The sequence below is a fragment of the Panthera onca genome, chromosome A2 (assembly GCF_046562875.1).
Source record: "Panthera onca isolate mPanOnc1 chromosome A2, mPanOnc1 haplotype 2, whole genome shotgun sequence".
NCBI lineage: Eukaryota > Metazoa > Chordata > Mammalia > Carnivora > Felidae > Panthera > Panthera onca.
In genome coordinates this window covers 156488340-156502813 of record NC_138340.1, presented here as the reverse complement: position 1 = coordinate 156502813, position 14474 = coordinate 156488340, and the positions used below count along the sequence as shown (strand labels likewise).

Sequence of the window (14474 nt, the reverse complement as noted above, 5' to 3'; positions counted from 1 at the left end):
AAGGGTTTGCCACCTTCTCAGACTCCTCCCTGATGATCCCAGTGGGAAACCGAGAGCTAGCCTCTGGCTGCATTTTAGCAGACAGCTCACGTTGCCATTTCAAAGCATCACTTTGTATTTCAACGCTTTCTATACATGAGTTCCCCCCTCATGGTCAGGGAAGTGACTTGGATATCTTTATTTTCTTGGGGGTTAATAGCAGAACATTGCAGTGATATGGGCTTAATGAGTGAGTTAGTGCATTTGCACTATTAGTGCACTATTAGTGCATTCATACATATCAGCATATATATATACAATATATATTATATATGTGTTGTAGATACTAAAGGTCCCTAAAACCAAGTATCAGCCCTATCGCTATTTCTAGAAATCCTTTAAGAGGTTTTTGTTGTCTCATATATATGTATATATAATTGTATGTACATGCGTGTGTGTGTGTGTTGTATATGTGCACACACACATCTGAGTACCTCATGTGTTGCAACACAGAGAGAAGGCTGTATGTCACAGTCCTGTGAGTGTGGCTACTTCAGACAGGCCTTATGGTGATGTCTTCTCCTGAACTGGGTCACTTGGGGCCCACTCCTTTATGCACTCACTTACTCAAAGATCGTTTGTTGTGTACTCACACTGAACCAAAGTGCTATGCCATATCCCAGGGACACTGTAATAAAACATGTCCTTGTTCTCAAGGAGCCGAGTGTCAGGCGGGGACGCTTGAAGGGGTGAAGGGGCAGTGTCCTTCAAGTGTGGCATGTGTCTCATGAAGGGGGTGTGCACAGGGCACTATGGTAGTCAAGTATAGGATGCATGTGGGCCGCCCTCAGGGAGTAAGGGGCAAGGAAGCTCCTGAGAAGGCTTCTTGGGGGGCAGATGTTGGAGCTAAAGCTTTAAGAATAAGTAGGAGTCAGAGTACTAGGTCACTCCAGGTAAAGGAGGGCAAAATAGTCTGAGAGCACGTGGGTCAGGGATGCAGGGGGAGACGAGTGAGTGAGGTATGCATGGAGCAAGGAGGCAGAGGACCACTGCCGGGTCCCCTGTGCCATCCTCAGGACAGTGGGCCGCGTCACCATGGTGACAATGAGACCACCAACAGCTCTTAAAGGATTTCTAGAAATAGCAATAGGGCCGATTCTTGGTTTTAGGGGCCTTTATTTTCTACCCTGCCGGGAGGGATCAGGGGATATTTTCACACCCCTCTGCTACTGAGAATACATCTCCAAGTCAGCGTGTTCTCTTCGCGGCCGGGAAGCCTGCTTGTCAAGTGAAGACGGTCGTGTCCTCAGTGAGAGGGCGGAAAGGGAGCTGGCCGATATGTGTGAAAGCAAGCTGCGTTAGCCGGGGCTACCTGACCAGTTGCCGGTGGACACGCCTGTGGGCGTGGGCTCTTTCTCAGAACACCTTTGTCCAGGGGGGACACGAAGTTCCTGTAGGAAACGTCACCATTTTTCTGGGCTGTTCCCGAGTAAGCCTCTTTTCATCTCATCACTACCATTCACATTTACTAAAGTTCTCCTGGCAAGGGAGGAGGATTGCCGACCACAGGTTGGGTCCCTCACTTTCCTCGAATACCTGTGGTCTCTCTCCTGACTCGAGTCACATGGAAGTCAGAGATGGGCGGAAGACATATCCCAACACTCACAAGGCAGAGTCAAGCCAGAACAGGCCATTTTTATTGATTCAGTCAATTTCGTCACGCGAGGCCCCCCTGGCTTAGGGCAAGTTGAGTCATGAGCGACCGCGTGTGCATGCACATAAGGGGTAGCTACTGGGGTGAGCAGAGGGATGAAAACAGCTCTTCAGAAGCACTGGCTATAAGTGGGAAAAGGAGGATCCATATTGGGGCAATGGCCGACTGGAAGCTCAGGACTCCTCCTCCGAGCTGGCTTCAGGAATCCTTTCTCTTGACCTGAGGAAGAGAGGGCATTGTCAGGGTCCCATGGGCCATGAACAGTAGGAGAACCTGACTCTGCGCCCGACTTGGGGTACAGTCACTGGCTCTCCCCATCCTCTGGTGCCGCATCCTGTAACGTTCTCCCCAGTCTGGCAGCCACCTTATCATTTCTTTGAGACACAGGAAATATCAGGCCTGGGTCGGGCTCTGCGGTCCCCTCACATTCCAGGTTCTACCCTCTCCCTCCAGCCTGCCCTCCCCGTCCTGCCCGCCTCCGTACCTTGGCCATCAGCACGAGGATGCTGACCAGCAAGGCATACAGGGTGGCCTTCCCCAGCAGGATCTCATAGAGGATGGTGGCCGACAGGACCCCCTGCTGGTAGGACGCTGTGGGTGGGAAGGGACAGCACAGAGCTCCCTGTGAGCCAGCGCCCCTGGCTCCCCCTCGCCCACAGGGTCCAGGGGTGCCCCAGCTCTGGTGCCAGGGAGGCAGAGAGGAAGCGGGGGAGAGGGTCACTCACCCGAAGTGAAGCCACAGTCTGCAAGAGAAAAGGGGGAGGGAAATGGATGAGAGACCCCATCTCCTAAGGCAGAGGAAGAGCTGCTAAGTCGGGCACACCTGAAACTAACCCGGTGTCGCCTGTCAACTGTACTCCAGTTAAGAACGACACGAAGGTCACTAACATGACAGGCGGAGTCCGCCTCGCAGGTGGGCACGGACTCCCAGGCTCAGACCAGCCCGCTCTCAGGCTGGACGGTCCCTCCTGTGCTGAGCCAGTGCAGCCTCATCATCCCTGAAACCCGTGGAACGTGGTGGTATGGGGGTGGGGGCACCCCGCTCGGAGCTGAGCCCCACGGGCTGGGACACTGAGGGGCCCCAGCGGTAAGGCCCTGCAGGGCTGAGGATGCGGGGGGGAGGGGGGAGTAATGAGTCCGAGGGGCCCGCTCACCCTCAGAGTGAGCTTTGGTCTTCCCGCTCTGCCCCACCCCACCCACCCCCCGTTTTCTGCATCCAGTCTTTCTGGTCTCCTGCCTGCCTGGACCCCCTTTCTGTGCCCCAACTCACCCCCTGCCCATCCCCCCGGGCCCCCCGCTCACCTGCTCTGCCCCAGGTGTCGGCACTGACGTTCTGGGTGACGGGTTTGGCCTCGGGGTAGTCCCACTGGTCATCCTTCCCGAGCCCGTGGAACTGGACCTGACAGCGGAAGTGGTTCCGAGGGTTGTGCCAGAAGGTGGCGGAGACCCTCAGCCGGCTGCTCAGACAGTAGCTGGAGCCATTCGCGCTGGACTGTTCCTTGTAGGGCTCAGGGTCCGTGCTGACCCCGTCGTGCACCTCCTTCCCGTTCACCCACCAGCTCAGCTCCACGTGGTCGGGGTAGAAGCCTGTGGCCAGGCACACGAGCGTGGCTTTCAGGGTCCGGGAGATCTCTGCTTCTGATGGTTCAAACACTGTGACCTTGGGAGGGCTCACCTTTTTCAGGTCCTCTGCAAGGGAAGAGGGGTTGGGGCCAGGCCTGGTCTGAGAGCTGTCTGGGTTTGGAAGGACAGTGTGTGTGTGTGTGTGTGTGTGTGTGTGTGTGCGCGCGCGCGTGTGATGGAGAGGGAGACAGAGAGAGACAGAGACAGAGAGAGCTGGAAATGGGGTCATCCTAAAGCAAAATTATGGAGTTGTAGGTCCTGTGTGTTTGGGGGTCACTGTCCCATTCCTCTGTCATTGTTCTCCTGCCTTTCCTGTCCTTTGTAGTTACCCTACAGACATTTTGAGTAATGTCCCTTCATTAATGTTATTTGATTTCTTCTCCATCAGTAAAAGCTCACCTGTCTACATTTCACCATATTATGTAGTAGTTATTTCAGGGGAGCGAGCACAGGATTGGAATCAGAATAATAGGATCCAAATCCTAAAACTTGACATTGCCCACCACTGTGACTTTTGGATGATGTCTTAATTTCCCTGCATCATTCTTCCTTCTTGTGAAGAGAGGATTAGGACACTGACTCTCCAGAGGGGCTGGGGGGTTTACGTGATGTAAACATTCAGAAGGCTCCCGTCCTGAGCCGGTGAATTGCATCTGAATCTAAGAGGCTCAGGTGTAATGGGGAACTGGGGATAAGGAGGGCATTTGGGGGCTGGGGATTTTCTTCAGATGACAATATACAGATGGCATAGGGTCGTGCACCTGTGTGAGGGTACACTTTTGTTTTATGGTGTGCTCATGAGAATGTGAGATTTTCTGACTTTTTTTTTTTGAGGTTCATGAGGTCATCCTAGCCATTCATCTGCCTTCGGGTACCCCCCAAGGTTCCTAAGCTCAGACGGAGAGCAATGTCTCCTTATGTCAAATTCAAGGATTCTTCAACCTTCTTTGCTCTTTTGCTTCCAAATGTTATCCCTTTTTTCTACCAGTCAGCTCCCTAAATAAGCATCTGAGATCCTCAGAGCAAATTCTTGCTAGCAGTTGCTTTGAGACAAGTTTTGTCCTGAGCGTCTCCTCTGCAGAGTCTTGGGTAAAGGCCCAGGTCACCTTCTCATCAGCCTGGCTCACTTCTCCTGGGCCTGCTCTCCATTCATTTTATCCCACTCCTTTGCTTTCTGCTGATTTTTTCGTTTGTTTCTTGGCAATTCTGTTAAAATGCAAAATCTCATTCTTATGAGAATCTAGTTTAGCCTGGAAGATGGAGAAAATGTTCTTCTAGGGGATGCTTCACATTTCTAGGGCTGTGACCTAACTTCCAGGGCCAGCCTCATGGGTGTGTGACCCGTGTTCAGGACCCCACGTTTACAAAGGCCCCACTCTTGGCTTCCCGGCTGCTGTCACCATCTTGAAATTCTTAACAAGAGCCTGGCATTTTCCTTTTGAGCTGATCTGGCCTTCCAACCTGTCAGCTTCCTCTCCCTGCGAACGTCTACTTGCTAACTGCCCCTATGTCCCTAGGTTTTTCCTGGCTGACCCAGCCTGAAGTGCTAACAGGCTAACTAATAGCTATACTTGCCCAGCTCCATCAACCTCCCTGGTCAGCCTGGCGTGTTCAGTCTTGTCTCAAAGACCCTGGCTCTGGAATTGTACCAGCTTTCCTGGGGCACCCCTCTGACCCCCTCATTGGCAAACACTCAGTTCTTCCTGCAAAATTAATGATGTCCTTTGAGCCACGTGTGATGTTTACTGGCAGGACAAACAGGACCTGGACGGCACTCTAGGGCACTGTGTACACAGCTCCTTGTGAGGCCGGGTCACTTTATCCTTCCATGTTTGTGAGTCCCTGCGGGGTGTGGGTGAGCTTGCCTAGGTGGGTGTAAGTTTGGTACCAGTGAGCCTCTGTTTGTATCCGCTCTGTGGGTTGGACTAGCCTCAGGCAGATTTGTGAAGTTTCTTTCTTGTTCCCAGTCCACCTCTCACATATAGCCAGGCCTCCTCTCCATTATCCACAGGTCAAATCCTGTCCCTCCTTTGGCACTGGGCTCACCCTCTGCCCTCACCCCCCAGGGACCACCGAGGGGAAGGGTGGGGAAGAGAAGGGCTGAATGATAACAATCCGCCATTGCCGAGTACTTGACATACAGGGTCCTATGTCATCTGCACAGCAATAGTAAGTGGTAGGTATTGGTGATGACATTGTAGAGGGGACCCAGCTTCACACAGATTCATCTGCCCAAGGTCACCCGCTCACTAGTGAGCCAGGGATTGGGACCCAGTTTTCTCTGGCTCTAAAGCCTGGTCTTTCCCTCACCCCTGCTGATTGCAGGAATCTGGCCTTTCCCCGGGACAAAGTTTAGCCAAGCCCCACTGGCTCCAGCTTAATGACAGTCTAACTGCAAATAGTGCCTGTTGTCATCAAAATAGTCCAGTTTCCTGTACCAGTCTTGTGAGTTTCTTCCCCTCTGTGGCCTCAACATTCTCAGCGCCAGGGGATGTTCCATCCAGGTGCTTTCCAGATCTAGGAGCTTGGGATCCCCCTGGGAAGTTTTCTCAACCCACAAACACCAAGTCTGCATTTCAATGTATGTTTGGGACAAATGAACTCCTGCCCACCTGGGCTGTTGAACTTGGCGGTGAGGTCTGAGATTTCAGGCTGGGGTGGGGGTGGGGGCAGAGGGAGACATGAGGGGTTGTGAATGCACCCCCCCCCGGGCTGAGGTTCCAGTCCAGCCCAAGGCAGGACTGGTGCTGTAGGCACACCTCAGGGGCCTCCCGCTTAGGAGAGAAAGGCAGGGGGTTAAATCTAATTTTAAATGCTGAACAGTAAATCAGGGAACCCTGCTTGTTTGATGCCTTCCTTCACTATTTTTCTGGCCTCTCTCTTCCTCTCCCGCTTTTCATCCCTTTCCTCCTCTGTCCAGCGGCCTCCCCTCCATCGACCCCTCCAGGAGCCGGCTAGGCTGGGTGCCCGCCATCCCTTGCTGGCCCTGCTTCTCCCCCCCCCCCCCCCCCCCCCCCCCCGCTCCAGCTCCCAGCTCTGCGTAGCAGCTACATCTGCGCCTCCCCCAGCCCGGAGTTTCCCTTCTCTGTCTGGTCCTCTAATCCGGTGGCCCTGAGTCCTAATCAACCCTCTCGTCCCCCACTCACCCTGGCCCTAAGTACCTCCGGAGCAGGAAAAGAGACCTAAAGCTCCCTTTGCCCTCCGCCTGGTTCCCGGCCGGGAGGACCCGGTCCCCGCCCCCCTTGCAGGGCTGGCCGCGCAGATGGACAGCGCGCCCCGGCCCACCAGCCCCTTCCACGGGGACAGAGGGGCTGGGACGGGGACGCCGGTGGGGGGGGGGGGCAGACTCCCCAACCTTACCTAAGACGGTGAGCCTGGTGCCGGGGCCGAAATAGCGCTCGTAGGAGCACAGAGGTCCAGCCTCGCACGCAAACCCAGCAGCGCCCACCCCGCCTCGCAGCCCTGGCCGGCGCGGGGAGCCCGGCGGGCGCCCAGCGGGTGCCCAGGGGGTGCCCAGGTGGTGCGCAGGCGGGACCGGCCCTGGCACCCGCCGCCTTCCCTCCCGACCCCGCGACCACTCACCCACGACGGTCAGCCGGCTGCCGGCCGAAGGTCGGGGCGGAGGCTGCACAGCCCCGGGCCCCCTGCCGCGCACCCGGCCGCCCCCCGCCGCGCTCACCTAGCACCGACAGCCGGGTTCCGGAGCCGAAGTACAGAGGATTTTGGCTCACAGCCCCCGGGCGCGGCACAAAAACAGGCCCGCCCCCTGTCCCCGGCCCCGTCGCGTTCCCCGGCGCCCCCCGGGCACCCCCGCTTACCTAGCACGGTCAGCCGGGTACCTGTGCCGAAATACTGAGTTTCTGTGCTCACGGCCCAGAGCCCCAGGACAAAAACCCGGCGCTGCCCTCTCCCGCCAGCCCAGCTCCCTTGCGCGCCCCGCACCCGGACCCCGGGAGTCCCGGCCCTGGCGCTGAGCCCCGCCTCTGAGCGGGACCCCCAAACGGAGCCGGGCAGCTGCCCACCTCTCCATCCCACCCCGCGGAGCGCTCGGTCCTTACCCAGCACGATCAGCTTGGAACCAGCCCCAAAATACAGCTGCCCGGTGTTTGCACGGCCTTGGGAACCCAGACTCAAACCTGCCTTCCCGGACTAGGGCCCAGGAGGGGCCAGCACCCACTCCTTGAGAGCCAGGGTCGGTGCGGGAGGTGTCCAGGCTGGGCAACGCACCCTCCCTCCCACCTGGAGCTTTCTTACCTAGGACAGTGAGCCGGGTCCCTGGCCCAAAGTGCTGCTCATTATTGTAGCACAGTGGGCAGGGGCTGCCAAAAATTTCTGCTTCTTCCTACTTCCCTTGGCACGAGCTGAGGGTGCACTCTTCTCCTTCCCAGGCTTCTCTCTCTCCCCACTTAGGGAACTAGCCTGACATAGTAACCTGGATACTGCAGGAGGTCATGGCCAATTTGCAGAGGAGAATCAGCTTGGCTTGGGGACAAGACAGTGGAGGTGGAAAATGAATGGGGATTGGTGAAGGGTGGTTTGGGCTGGAGTTAGGAAGTGTTCCAGGCTAGACCCCCGTCTCTTAGTACTTACAGGGCCTGCAACCTCTCTGGCCTTAGTTCCTTCATCTGAAAAATGGGATAACATCTTTCCCACAGTGTTGTTGTGAGTTCTTCACAAGTAACACATGTGCAAGTACTCTGTCAAGGGCGAGGTTTGTGAAAAGTGCTGTGTGATGATCCCACTTTGACACTTCCTGGGAAGCTGTCTGGAACAGGGAGATACAGAGGCGTTCCCTGAGTCCAGGTCCACGCGAGCGCCCATCAGGGACCAGCTCCCGAGACCTCTCCCAGCCACACCCCATCCAGGAGTGTTCCCTGGGCTGGGTGCGGATATTTGCTGAGGCAGAGCTTTTTGTAAAAGCACCTCCTCTACCTGAATCATTGTGTGCTACTCCCACCCCCACAATGTTACAGCGCGATACAAAAATATTTCCTTCCCTCTGGCCCCCTCCCCCAACCACCAGGCAGAGACAGGAAGCACAGGTGGCAGAGGGCTAGTGGGGCAGAGAGGCCCCTTCACGGAGGCATACACCACTCTGAGGAGACCTATGTCGCCGGGTCTCCCCTCTGGGACTCACTGTGCCCACCTGCACAGACTGGCATTTATAGTGAGGCGGGTGGGAGGAGCCAGGAGTGGAATCCACAGAACAGGTGATGGCAGCTTGTGGCATGGGGACAGACAGCTGGGAAACCTCTGTAACCCCCCGGTGCTCCCTGCACTAAGTCCAAGCTCCTCGTCCTTCGTGTATTGCACACGCAACATGAGCACCTACTATGTGCCAGGCCTCGTGCTGTTTGCAAGGACCTGAGCCTGCCCTCAGATGAGCCTGCACCGACCTCCCTAACGTCTTTTCCCTGCATTCCCTGAACCTCACCTCTGGCTAAACACCCACGAGCACCTGGCCCTGTTGTTTCGGCTCTGGTTCATGCCTCTGACTGCCCACCACCACCCGCCCATGCGGATGATCAGACCGACTCTTCTCTGAAGGGTTTGCCACCTTCTCAGACTCCTCCCTGATGATCCCAGTGGGAAACCGAGAGCTAGCCTCTGGCTGCATTTTAGCAGACAGCTCACGTTGCCATTTCAAAGCATCACTTTGTATTTCAACGCTTTCTATACATGAGTTCCCCCCTCATGGTCAGGGAAGTGACTTGGATATCTTTATTTTCTTGGGGGTTAATAGCAGAACATTGCAGTGATATGGGCTTAATGAGTGAGTTAGTGCATTTGCACTATTAGTGCACTATTAGTGCATTCATACATATCAGCATATATATATACAATATATATTATATATGTGTTGTAGATACTAAAGGTCCCTAAAACCAAGTATCAGCCCTATCGCTATTTCTAGAAATCCTTTAAGAGGTTTTTGTTGTCTCATATATATGTATATATAATTGTATGTACATGCGTGTGTGTGTGTGTTGTATATGTGCACACACACATCTGAGTACCTCATGTGTTGCAACACAGAGAGAAGGCTGTATGTCACAGTCCTGTGAGTGTGGCTACTTCAGACAGGCCTTATGGTGATGTCTTCTCCTGAACTGGGTCACTTGGGGCCCACTCCTTTATGCACTCACTTACTCAAAGATCGTTTGTTGTGTACTCACACTGAACCAAAGTGCTATGCCATATCCCAGGGACACTGTAATAAAACATGTCCTTGTTCTCAAGGAGCCGAGTGTCAGGCGGGGACGCTTGAAGGGGTGAAGGGGCAGTGTCCTTCAAGTGTGGCATGTGTCTCATGAAGGGGGTGTGCACAGGGCACTATGGTAGTCAAGTATAGGATGCATGTGGGCCGCCCTCAGGGAGTAAGGGGCAAGGAAGCTCCTGAGAAGGCTTCTTGGGGGGCAGATGTTGGAGCTAAAGCTTTAAGAATAAGTAGGAGTCAGAGTACTAGGTCACTCCAGGTAAAGGAGGGCAAAATAGTCTGAGAGCACGTGGGTCAGGGATGCAGGGGGAGACGAGTGAGTGAGGTATGCATGGAGCAAGGAGGCAGAGGACCACTGCCGGGTCCCCTGTGCCATCCTCAGGACAGTGGGCCGCGTCACCATGGTGACAATGAGACCACCAACAGCTCTTAAAGGATTTCTAGAAATAGCAATAGGGCCGATTCTTGGTTTTAGGGGCCTTTATTTTCTACCCTGCCGGGAGGGATCAGGGGATATTTTCACACCCCTCTGCTACTGAGAATACATCTCCAAGTCAGCGTGTTCTCTTCGCGGCCGGGAAGCCTGCTTGTCAAGTGAAGACGGTCGTGTCCTCAGTGAGAGGGCGGAAAGGGAGCTGGCCGATATGTGTGAAAGCAAGCTGCGTTAGCCGGGGCTACCTGACCAGTTGCCGGTGGACACGCCTGTGGGCGTGGGCTCTTTCTCAGAACACCTTTGTCCAGGGGGGACACGAAGTTCCTGTAGGAAACGTCACCATTTTTCTGGGCTGTTCCCGAGTAAGCCTCTTTTCATCTCATCACTACCATTCACATTTACTAAAGTTCTCCTGGCAAGGGAGGAGGATTGCCGACCACAGGTTGGGTCCCTCACTTTCCTCGAATACCTGTGGTCTCTCTCCTGACTCGAGTCACATGGAAGTCAGAGATGGGCGGAAGACATATCCCAACACTCACAAGGCAGAGTCAAGCCAGAACAGGCCATTTTTATTGATTCAGTCAATTTCGTCACGCGAGGCCCCCCTGGCTTAGGGCAAGTTGAGTCATGAGCGACCGCGTGTGCATGCACATAAGGGGTAGCTACTGGGGTGAGCAGAGGGATGAAAACAGCTCTTCAGAAGCACTGGCTATAAGTGGGAAAAGGAGGATCCATATTGGGGCAATGGCCGACTGGAAGCTCAGGACTCCTCCTCCGAGCTGGCTTCAGGAATCCTTTCTCTTGACCTGAGGAAGAGAGGGCATTGTCAGGGTCCCATGGGCCATGAACAGTAGGAGAACCTGACTCTGCGCCCGACTTGGGGTACAGTCACTGGCTCTCCCCATCCTCTGGTGCCGCATCCTGTAACGTTCTCCCCAGTCTGGCAGCCACCTTATCATTTCTTTGAGACACAGGAAATATCAGGCCTGGGTCGGGCTCTGCGGTCCCCTCACATTCCAGGTTCTACCCTCTCCCTCCAGCCTGCCCTCCCCGTCCTGCCCGCCTCCGTACCTTGGCCATCAGCACGAGGATGCTGACCAGCAAGGCATACAGGGTGGCCTTCCCCAGCAGGATCTCATAGAGGATGGTGGCCGACAGGACCCCCTGCTGGTAGGACGCTGTGGGTGGGAAGGGACAGCACAGAGCTCCCTGTGAGCCAGCGCCCCTGGCTCCCCCTCGCCCACAGGGTCCAGGGGTGCCCCAGCTCTGGTGCCAGGGAGGCAGAGAGGAAGCGGGGGAGAGGGTCACTCACCCGAAGTGAAGCCACAGTCTGCAAGAGAAAAGGGGGAGGGAAATGGATGAGAGACCCCATCTCCTAAGGCAGAGGAAGAGCTGCTAAGTCGGGCACACCTGAAACTAACCCGGTGTCGCCTGTCAACTGTACTCCAGTTAAGAACGACACGAAGGTCACTAACATGACAGGCGGAGTCCGCCTCGCAGGTGGGCACGGACTCCCAGGCTCAGACCAGCCCGCTCTCAGGCTGGACGGTCCCTCCTGTGCTGAGCCAGTGCAGCCTCATCATCCCTGAAACCCGTGGAACGTGGTGGTATGGGGGTGGGGGCACCCCGCTCGGAGCTGAGCCCCACGGGCTGGGACACTGAGGGGCCCCAGCGGTAAGGCCCTGCAGGGCTGAGGATGCGGGGGGGAGGGGGGAGTAATGAGTCCGAGGGGCCCGCTCACCCTCAGAGTGAGCTTTGGTCTTCCCGCTCTGCCCCACCCCACCCACCCCCCGTTTTCTGCATCCAGTCTTTCTGGTCTCCTGCCTGCCTGGACCCCCTTTCTGTGCCCCAACTCACCCCCTGCCCATCCCCCCGGGCCCCCCGCTCACCTGCTCTGCCCCAGGTGTCGGCACTGACGTTCTGGGTGACGGGTTTGGCCTCGGGGTAGTCCCACTGGTCATCCTTCCCGAGCCCGTGGAACTGGACCTGACAGCGGAAGTGGTTCCGAGGGTTGTGCCAGAAGGTGGCGGAGACCCTCAGCCGGCTGCTCAGACAGTAGCTGGAGCCATTCGCGCTGGACTGTTCCTTGTAGGGCTCAGGGTCCGTGCTGACCCCGTCGTGCACCTCCTTCCCGTTCACCCACCAGCTCAGCTCCACGTGGTCGGGGTAGAAGCCTGTGGCCAGGCACACGAGCGTGGCTTTCAGGGTCCGGGAGATCTCTGCTTCTGATGGTTCAAACACTGTGACCTTGGGAGGGCTCACCTTTTTCAGGTCCTCTGCAAGGGAAGAGGGGTTGGGGCCAGGCCTGGTCTGAGAGCTGTCTGGGTTTGGAAGGACAGTGTGTGTGTGTGTGTGTGTGTGTGTGTGTGTGCGCGCGCGCGTGTGATGGAGAGGGAGACAGAGAGAGACAGAGACAGAGAGAGCTGGAAATGGGGTCATCCTAAAGCAAAATTATGGAGTTGTAGGTCCTGTGTGTTTGGGGGTCACTGTCCCATTCCTCTGTCATTGTTCTCCTGCCTTTCCTGTCCTTTGTAGTTACCCTACAGACATTTTGAGTAATGTCCCTTCATTAATGTTATTTGATTTCTTCTCCATCAGTAAAAGCTCACCTGTCTACATTTCACCATATTATGTAGTAGTTATTTCAGGGGAGCGAGCACAGGATTGGAATCAGAATAATAGGATCCAAATCCTAAAACTTGACATTGCCCACCACTGTGACTTTTGGATGATGTCTTAATTTCCCTGCATCATTCTTCCTTCTTGTGAAGAGAGGATTAGGACACTGACTCTCCAGAGGGGCTGGGGGGTTTACGTGATGTAAACATTCAGAAGGCTCCCGTCCTGAGCCGGTGAATTGCATCTGAATCTAAGAGGCTCAGGTGTAATGGGGAACTGGGGATAAGGAGGGCATTTGGGGGCTGGGGATTTTCTTCAGATGACAATATACAGATGGCATAGGGTCGTGCACCTGTGTGAGGGTACACTTTTGTTTTATGGTGTGCTCATGAGAATGTGAGATTTTCTGACTTTTTTTTTTTGAGGTTCATGAGGTCATCCTAGCCATTCATCTGCCTTCGGGTACCCCCCAAGGTTCCTAAGCTCAGACGGAGAGCAATGTCTCCTTATGTCAAATTCAAGGATTCTTCAACCTTCTTTGCTCTTTTGCTTCCAAATGTTATCCCTTTTTTCTACCAGTCAGCTCCCTAAATAAGCATCTGAGATCCTCAGAGCAAATTCTTGCTAGCAGTTGCTTTGAGACAAGTTTTGTCCTGAGCGTCTCCTCTGCAGAGTCTTGGGTAAAGGCCCAGGTCACCTTCTCATCAGCCTGGCTCACTTCTCCTGGGCCTGCTCTCCATTCATTTTATCCCACTCCTTTGCTTTCTGCTGATTTTTTCGTTTGTTTCTTGGCAATTCTGTTAAAATGCAAAATCTCATTCTTATGAGAATCTAGTTTAGCCTGGAAGATGGAGAAAATGTTCTTCTAGGGGATGCTTCACATTTCTAGGGCTGTGACCTAACTTCCAGGGCCAGCCTCATGGGTGTGTGACCCGTGTTAGGACCCCACGTTTACAAAGGCCCCACTCTTGGCTTCCCGGCTGCTGTCACCATCTTGAAATTCTTAACAAGAGCCTGGCATTTTCCTTTTGAGCTGATCTGGCCTTCCAACCTGTCAGCTTCCTCTCCCTGCGAACGTCTACTTGCTAACTGCCCCTATGTCCCTAGGTTTTTCCTGGCTGACCCAGCCTGAAGTGCTAACAGGCTAACTAATAGCTATACTTGCCCAGCTCCATCAACCTCCCTGGTCAGCCTGGCGTGTTCAGTCTTGTCTCAAAGACCCTGGCTCTGGAATTGTACCAGCTTTCCTGGGGCACCCCTCTGACCCCCTCATTGGCAAACACTCAGTTCTTCCTGCAAAATTAATGATGTCCTTTGAGCCACGTGTGATGTTTACTGGCAGGACAAACAGGACCTGGACGGCACTCTAGGGCACTGTGTACACAGCTCCTTGTGAGGCCGGGTCACTTTATCCTTCCATGTTTGTGAGTCCCTGCGGGGTGTGGGTGAGCTTGCCTAGGTGGGTGTAAGTTTGGTACCAGTGAGCCTCTGTTTGTATCCGCTCTGTGGGTTGGACTAGCCTCAGGCAGATTTGTGAAGTTTCTTTCTTGTTCCCAGTCCACCTCTCACATATAGCCAGGCCTCCTCTCCATTATCCACAGGTCAAATCCTGTCCCTCCTTTGGCACTGGGCTCACCCTCTGCCCTCACCCCCCAGGGACCACCGAGGGGAAGGGTGGGGAAGAGAAGGGCTGAATGATAACAATCCGCCATTGCCGAGTACTTGACATACAGGGTCCTATGTCATCTGCACAGCAATAGTAAGTGGTAGGTATTGGTGATGACATTGTAGAGGGGACCCAGCTTCACACAGATTCATCTGCCCAAGGTCACCCGCTCACTAGTGAGCCAGGGATTGGGACCCAGTTTTCTCTGGCTCTAAAGCCTGGT

The 14474-nt window shown here is 54.9% G+C and overlaps 2 gene segments (V, D, J or C); both read right to left on the bottom strand.

Moving 5' to 3' along the window:
• Positions 1–1654: 1654 nt before the first annotated feature.
• Positions 1655–8546, bottom strand: LOC145712983 (T cell receptor beta constant 2-like). The segment is given in 6 exon segments: positions 1655–1912; positions 2178–2284; positions 2419–2436; positions 2996–3382; positions 6677–6995; positions 8454–8546. Coding segments are annotated over 6 exon segments (945 nt in total).
• A 1968-nt stretch (positions 8547–10514) lies between these two features.
• Positions 10515–14474, bottom strand: part of LOC145712982 (T cell receptor beta constant 2-like) — a 6648-nt gene continuing 2688 nt past the window's right edge. The window contains 4 exon segments of the C gene segment in view: positions 10515–10772; positions 11038–11144; positions 11279–11296; positions 11856–12242. Coding sequence covers positions 10752–10772; positions 11038–11144; positions 11279–11296; positions 11856–12242 — 533 coding nt within the window.